Source organism: Lindgomyces ingoldianus (assembly GCF_010093535.1).
Source record: "Lindgomyces ingoldianus strain ATCC 200398 unplaced genomic scaffold BDR25scaffold_45, whole genome shotgun sequence".
Classification (NCBI taxonomy): domain Eukaryota; kingdom Fungi; phylum Ascomycota; class Dothideomycetes; order Pleosporales; family Lindgomycetaceae; genus Lindgomyces; species Lindgomyces ingoldianus.
The window spans coordinates 476,066-483,994 of NW_022985206.1; the positions used below are offsets into that span (position 1 = coordinate 476,066).

A 7,929-nucleotide genomic window follows, 5' to 3' on the forward strand; every position below is an offset into this window, starting at 1 on the left:
CCGCAAAATCAACCTTCCAAACAGGTTTAGATAGTTGAAATTAGTAGTAATCAACTCTATGTGTATTTCTGATCATTATACTAAAAAATCTTATAATTGTATTGGATATATAGGGCTCTGCAGCTGCAAAAGTTGTAGGTGAGTTTTTTGCGAAATCGTGCATCAGGTGGGGCCGTGCATCAGCTGGTGAGTCACGTTATGAGTAAGCAATTTGAGCCGTGGACTGGGCACCACGTGACACAGCTAGTCGATCAAGCCCTCAAGAATGAGCAACGCCCACCTCCACCGTCTATAAAAGCTCCGCAGATTCTGACATCTCTTCTGAACGTCACTACGATGGGTCTCAGTAGGGTTGGCTGCGTCGTCTGCGGGTTTCTCATCTACAGCCCTATACCATCAGGATCCGGGTCCTGGTTGAGAGAATTTCGCGCAAGTGAGTATGCCGTGAGTACACCTTGACGATTCTGTGCTAATGGATTTAGTCTATTCATGTCCATCAGGCACCTTCGTATCTGGTGTCGGTTGCCATGAGGACGACACGGATGGTATATGGATCGCGCCGTCTGATTCCGCCATGCGATGGGACGACGATCATCTTTTTCCTGTGATGGATGAGATTCCAGTTATGCGACAGCATCCCCTGAATGGTCGCCATGGCTTTATACTTCATGAAGCTTGCTGGAACCTTCTGCAGAGAGCCTTTCAGCCCAGCGAGATCCCTCTCAAGCGGCTGCTCGAGGTCTGCGAATCATTACCATTTCCACTTCGAGGAGCCGGCGTATGTTGGGGCCACGACTACGGAAGCCTCCTCGTCCTCGACCACCAAGACCATTATCCCTGGGAGGACCGGCTCATGGCGGATAACGCTCAAACGAGTTTATCCGCCAATGAGAACCCGTACAACGTGCCGGAGATCGCTTCATTACTGGTGATACGTCAAGAACACCCACAGGAGTGGTTGCCTAAGACACAACAATATGACTGCTTTTCAAGGCTCCCATGGGAGATCCTCGAGGCTATAGCCATTGAGTTGTCTACTGATGATGCCCTAGGCCTACGCCGTGTTTCAGGGGCTTTCCTGCCCCTTCTGTCCAGTAATATCTTTTGGGCGTCTAGATTTGAGGCTAGGAGCGACCGCGGTTTTCTGTTCGAGAAGTGGAAGAGTCAAGATGTTACGGATTGGCTGAGTTTGTATCGGCTTACCAGTCAGACTCATAGCTCACCTGGATTACAGAATAGAAGGAGAATCTGGAACTTAATCATGCCACTTACCGATTTGCTCAGTCTACGCCTTGCGGAAGATTCACAGACGGCCTGCGTGGACCAAAATGTTACCTGTCTGAGATGGAGCAAGGTAGCAGGAGATATTAAGGACGAGGCATCTGACGGGCACCCGAGAGACTTCAACGAAGGCTGCCGACTCTTTGGCACACATCTTGCCTACATACCCAAAGATCTCTCAAAGATTAGCTTCTCAATCAGCAGCATCGGGAATGTCACCTATGTCGCAGGCATACGCCTCATAACTGAGAAGGGACCCGACATATGTCTTGGGTTTGTATCCGATGACAAGCAAGTCATCCGTGAAGCCACGTCACTGGGAGGATTCATTCTAGCAGTGGGCTCAAGAGGAATCCATGCCCTGCAAGTTGTCAGCAAGGACGCAAGCCTATCGGAGTGGGTTGGCTGTCCGATCAACTCGCCCATAGCAGAGCGCCTCGCCTGCTTCAACTCTATCGCTGCCTTGGAAGTGAGCTTTGATGTAAGTACGCGATTGAATTACTATGGCTTATATTCTGCTTGTACTCATATGTCTGTATAGGGATATAAAATAGTTAGTCTCGGAGTTTTGGAGAACGTCTCGCCTCCTGTCCAAGCACCGAAAATGCATGACTTGTCATTACGAAAAGAAGCGCTATGGTATCCTAAGGTGCCCGAACCTGGGATGTGCCTAAACGCAGAATCATTTACGGGTGAGAATCCATCAAGTACTGGATACCAACCATTATTCTGGATCCATTTCGGCGGTCCGGGTGGTAGCTACCTCGATCATGTGACCGGAGTTTCTGTCGACTGCCCAAGGGGCCTCTACAGTTTAGAGTTTCATTACGATACAACTTATGGCCCCGCTGGAGCGTACAAGCTTGGCCGTTCCAAAACTACAGACGTTTCGAAGATCCTGAATTTCCCTATTGATGGCGCCGGTGGTGAGCTCATAGAAACCGTCGAAGTCAATCTCGAGCGAGTTCAAGTAGAAAATGCTCCTAGTTTCCTTAAACATGGAAAATTAAACTCTATTAGGGTGAGTTACTCAGATCTCTAGAGCAAATGCAATTGTGAGTCGGCACCCATTGTCTAACTCTCGTGGTGCGTTATAGATCACGACAAATCGCAAACGGTCCTTCCATACCGGGGCCTTGTCAGATAGTGCTACTCTAAGACCCGTTTCGATTGCTTCCGGAACTACCCTTACAGGTTTTTATGCAAGTCAAGTCAGTACAGACCCTGCCGCATTGAAGATGAACATTGCTGACTAGAGAGTGAAGCACCCAGAGTATGGTATTATCAGCTTAGGTGCAATTTCAGAAGTCATTGATAGCACGCAGGAGAGTGGGTCTAGTAGTCGCTTGTATTCATAATGTGAACTGTTTCTTAAATGATAGCAGACTCTATTTAATGGCCATTGTACTGCCAGCCAGCTTGTAATAGAATTTAGCACCTTTCTACCAATGATTTAAAGGCAAAAAGACTGCACAGGCTACTCTTTTGACTCTCTACTTGACTGATAAAGTAATATCCGGCGTGCATCATAACGTCACTCTCTGAAAATGGAAGTCTACATCGTCTAGAAATGGGGAGACAGTTTCACGACGGATAAGGGGTAAGAGTTGGTAAGAGTTGGTAAGAGTTCGTGATCACGAAATTCTATCGGTATGTGAATTGTATTTTCTTTCGCCCCTAACTATTACTAAACGCCAAAGCAAAATGCAAACAAGTACTTTACAAAACGAGTGACGCGAGTACCATTCCTCATCCAGCATCTCCCCTGTTCAGCCCATATCCCAATCCACTAGCCTCCAGAACCATTGAGATGTAAGCTCAAGAAAACACTATGATCCACTAGCATACTGAATCCATTGGCGGCTCCCCAAATCATAATACATCCAGTTAGGAGCGAACCAGTAAATCTTTACTCCATTATCATGCTCATAGTATTGTCCTGTTTGGTCTCTAAGGAGCGGCCTTGCTGGACCTGAGGCGGAAGAAGCCGTAGTGCCTTGCTGAACAGGGACACTTGAGACTGCAGAACTTATCGCAGACGCATCATCCCCGTGTGACGTCTTCCGAACAAAGTCTAGCAGAATCGCATGTATCTCCGCCTCATCCTTTGCGAGCTCGTAGTGTCTCCCGTTCGTGCCAGGATAGTCGATGCATTGCTGCGCGTACGGATCCAGTTGGTAGAATCGGGAGTAGGTTCCTATGTTGACGGCGCCGTAGAGAGTTTTTGTGGGGTCTTGACCGGGTTCAGTGCGTACCAATGTCATGTACCTGGTGAGTTGGTCGAGGGCGAGCGCCCAATGTTGGGTCTGACTCTCCATTCCTTTACGCTTGTCTTCCATGAGGATCACCTTCTTCGGATCGCCATTCTTGATATAACGGATGGTCCAGTCGGCACGCTGCTTGGTGACAGTTGGAAGCACACGCGCTTCCTGCTCGATGCCGTACTTTAGCTTCTTCTGAAAGTAATCTGGCAACAGATTAAGCCAGAAGTTGTCAACATCGTTCTCGAGGGAACCCGTTTCCTTGATCTTTTGGTAGTAGTACTGCTGGGTTGCGTCGCTCATGTACTCGTAACGGTTAGCGGTTGCTAAATCAGAGAGAAGTCTAGCCGACTTACATAGTGATATTCAGACATCTTGATGGTAGAGAAAATGAAGAGGGGGGCCAACTAGAGATATAGGCAGTTTGTTGGTAGGGTGAAAACGGTGTTTAATTGCTATACGCGGTGGTAGACGGCTGTGGAAAGTAGTGGCTAATAATTTTCGAACTCATGTCCTCCAAAAGTGGTCCATAGACCCATATTTATAGGATAAAAGGCACATATTCACTTCTTACTCTCCGCGATCATAGTTAGCATACCGTTATCTCTTTTTTTTTTTTGGTGCATGAGGCAGGATGTACAGCTGGAGCCTATCACGAATAACGTTCATCCAGCCGTTAAATTCTTGGGAAAGTGAAACCCACGCCTCCCCACACGGGTTGATAGTAGCCTTCGGCGCGAAGCTGGGCGGTTATTCAGCCAATGACTTCCTGCCATGCCCTTCGGTTCGGGGCTGAGTCGACAGGTTATAGATAACCCTGGCGCCAAGTAAGTTACCTATATGCTTATATAGACTAGTAAGCTTTTATATACGCATTGCCTTTCTCTACCTCTTCTAAACCTTTAATTTAAGCTTTAGAACTATTAGGCACGACTAGAAATGTATTTGCTTGTTTGTATTAGATCTACTCGCTAATTTATTTAATAGTTTAAGTAGTATAGAGTATTTAGTACTTTTGCTTTATAGTAATAGCAAGCTTACTCTGCCTATTATAATAGTATTTTAGGTTAATAAGACTTCTAGTCTTAGTTATAATATTATAGTTCTAGTTTTAGGGTACCTAAATGCTAAGGCTGCTAAACTCTATTTTTATTAAAGGGGACACTTTTAGAACTAGGTAGAAATAGACGATAACTTGCTACTCTAGTTAGAACCTTTAATTAAAACTACTCTATACGTTTTATATAATTATTATCGCGTATACTCTTTAAGTAGCCCTAAATGCTAAGCTTATAGCTATTAGCTTGTAGCTAGTAGTCTCTTTACTATTAAAGTCGAAAACTAACTTAGCTAAGCTACTCTAAACTATTGTTACTACGTGCTTTGCGCTAGCTACCTAGGCAGCAGCTGTCTTTCTACTCTTACTCTACATGCCTAGCACTTTGCCTAGCTGCGATTCTAGAAGCATTAGCTTTGCTGTTATTTGTAAATAGCTTGCTAAACTACTTGCTTTGCCTTGTCCGTCCTAAAAACGCGCCTACGGCCTTTTCTAATAGGTGCTATAACCTAAGTAACGTTAACTGCTTTAGCCTATAAATATAAACCGTTGCTTACTGTAGCAGAAGAATAATATAGGCAATAGCTTCTAACTAAGCAAGCTTAGTGTAGTAAAAATAACATATATTAGATAAAGGCAATATAGAGGAGAATGCTATTTTAATAGATAATATAATAATACTATTGCCCTGTTCTCTATTATCTAATAATAGCCTAAGCACTTTTGTATAATCTAGAAAGTCTAAGTTAAAGCTAGTAATAAGTCTAGCTAAAACCTTGTAGGTTAAACTAGTATCTATATATTAACTAGCTATAATACTAAGACTCTAATACAATTTCTATGCTGCCTATGCTTAACGTTAACTATACGCTAAGACTATTTAAATCTAGGTAAACTTTCTACCTACGCCTACCTTATTATTATAATCTAAGTAAAACATTCTACTAATACCTAACTTCTTCTTAGCAAAGTTTTCTATGCTGCTTAACTAACCTATTTATTAGCTTGTTATTATCTAAATAGTTGTTAGCATCTCTATTCTTCTTCTAGTACTAGATCTAGTAATCTAGCCTTTATAAAAGTCTAGGTTAGGTTAGATTAGCTCTATAGAAGTTATAAAGCTTGTGTAGGCTATTTTTAAAGTTAGCTGTATTATACTACTTTAGATTATTGTTATAGCTAAGCTATTTCACGCGGTATTTAAGCTTTCTTCTAAAGATACAGGCCTCTAGAACTTACTTAACTTTATATTCGTCTTTTTTATTTTCTTAGGCAGGAAGAGCTAGGTTAGACTAGAAGCGCGCTGCTAGAGCGTACTTACTCTAAAGTCTAGGCAATAACTTCTCTATACTATAAACTCCTTCGCTATAATAAAAGTTTATACTCTAGAAACTATTATTTTTCTTATTTACCTTAGCATCTACAGTTTCTAAAAGCGTAATATTAGTTTATAGGTAATTGCTTAGCTAGGATAAGACACTAATACATGTTCTAGAGTATAGATACATTTTTGTAGTTAGGTAGACATTACTTATATAAAGCTATACAAACTAGCTACGCGTATTTCTACCTTAGAATATATAAAAGAAGGGTTATATACCTACCTATTATAGCAGTATTAAAATATAGTATTATGTCTTTCTAACTATAGGTGCGTTACATTTAAGGCGTAGAAGTCTACCTTAAGCTCTCTATTAGCTAAGTAAAAGAGTAGAATATAAAGAAGCTTTATACCTTTAGAATAACATTTCTTAAACTATCTGTTCTCTTAAGAAGCACTAAAAGCAATAAACCTACGTAACTTAAAAGCCTATATAGAGTAAGCTATTAAGTAAAGTAGTAATAAAAACCTAGTAGGTATAAAAGTTGTGTTCTCTAACTAGTTAAAGAGTAGAGACCTAAATAGTAATAAAGTAGAAGCACTATAGTAATTTATAAACAACTAGGTTTACTATATTAGAAATAGCTATAATATAAATCCTAATATACAGTATCCTTATATATAGAATATGCACTAGTACACTAGATATAAACAAGTTTGAAAGAAATAGAGAGTAGATTCTATAGAGTAATAAACTATTTATCTTGTGTAAACTACTACTATTAAGCTAGCAGTCTATTCTAAACGTTACTAAAAATCGCTATTCTAGATAGAGTGTATCTACTTAAGAAATTACAAGTAGGCATTTTATGTTACCTTGTCAGATATGCGCACCTACTGTCAAGACAGGAGGAACGTTTGACGAAAGCTGCTACATAGTACGAGCAATAAGCTCGAACAGTATGTTGCTGCAAATTGCAGCATTTTGCAGCATTTTGCAGCATTTTGCAGCATTTTGCAGCATGTTGCAGCAAATTGCAGCAAATTGCAGCATGTTGCAAGCTGGTCGCGCATAGGGCTAGTGCGCGAGGGACTCGGATCGGCAGAACAAAAAGCCGAGCAACACGAGTAGAGCAGAAAAAAGGATTAATAAATTAAGACAATTAATACAATTAATAAATCATCCTATACATCATATCCAAACCCATTATTCATCTTAGGAAGCCTAGAAACAGTGCTTTAATCTGACAATTAAGAGTCTCAGTGCCTCCATCGATACAAAATGGCCACCCAGCCTCCTCGAGACGCGACAGTCGTCCTTCGAGACCACACCGACTACAGAGCCTGGATGATGCAGCTGCAATTGAGATGTGTAGCGCACAGCATCTGGCCGCAAGTGGATCCTAAGTTGACCATCCAAATGATCTCCAAACTAAGAGCTCCAGAGATGCCGCTAATAGCTAAGTTTTCACCAGCCTCCAACGTCAAAACGCCTACGCACATAAACAAGCTATTAACAAGCAGTGTTAGAGCCTTTAAAGAAGCTATTAAATACTACAAGATTAAGGCTAACAAGTACAAGAGTAACAGACATAATTATAAAAAAGAGTAATTAAGCCTCTAACAGATTATTATCTTTATCTAGTTAACAGTTAGCCCGCATCTGCAGCGTACATGCTGTTCCCTAGATTAACTACTTAGATAGTGGATTACAAACCTTAAAGCTATAGTAGGCGTTAACAACTAATTTAAACAAGAACATGTGCACAACTAATATAATGCATCTCTAAAGCTGCTAAGAAACGCAAGCATATAGAACCTGTGGCTAGCAGAGTATAATTACGCTGCTACAGAAGTAGAGACATAAAATGTTCTAAAAACAACGCAGTTTAATGCTGTTATAAAGAACTTTTTAACTACTATAAATAAAGTTGCCTCTTATTAGTCTATAACTTTTTAGAAAAGCAGATAGTTTGCACTAGACATAAATTAAAAAGAAATAATAAAGC

The 7,929-nt window shown here is 41.3% G+C and overlaps 2 protein-coding genes across 2 annotated transcripts; one reads left to right on the forward strand and one right to left on the reverse strand.

The window, feature by feature from the left end:
• The first annotated feature begins 286 nt into the window (after nucleotides 1–286).
• BDR25DRAFT_296776 (uncharacterized protein) lies at nucleotides 287–2,696 on the forward strand. The gene is made up of 5 exons (XM_033688955.1): nucleotides 287–433; nucleotides 483–1,762; nucleotides 1,823–2,302; nucleotides 2,379–2,492; nucleotides 2,547–2,696. Exons 1-5 carry the CDS (start codon nucleotides 337–339, stop codon nucleotides 2,637–2,639), a joined length of 2,064 nt encoding a protein of 687 aa, XP_033541371.1. The 5' UTR covers nucleotides 287–336; the 3' UTR covers nucleotides 2,640–2,696.
• A 636-nt stretch (nucleotides 2,697–3,332) lies between these two features.
• BDR25DRAFT_154785 (uncharacterized protein) lies at nucleotides 3,333–3,851 on the reverse strand (the record flags this gene model as incomplete). Its single annotated transcript, XM_033683954.1, has 1 exon — nucleotides 3,333–3,851. A coding segment is annotated over one exon (519 nt), but the record flags the coding sequence as incomplete, so codon positions are not given.
• Nucleotides 3,852–7,929: the final 4,078 nt, after the last annotated feature.

Bases quoted from the DNA above. Each gene is read 5' to 3' on its own strand.
- BDR25DRAFT_296776 (XM_033688955.1), top strand. From the start codon at position 337: ATGGGTCTCAGTAGGGTTGGCTGCGTCGTCTGCGGGTTTCTCATCTAC. The intron at 2,303-2,378 runs GTGAGTTACTCA...GGTGCGTTATAG, and splicing joins GAAAATTAAACTCTATTAGG to ATCACGACAAATCGCAAACG. The intron at 2,493-2,546 runs GTCAGTACAGAC...TAGAGAGTGAAG, and splicing joins CAGGTTTTTATGCAAGTCAA to CACCCAGAGTATGGTATTAT.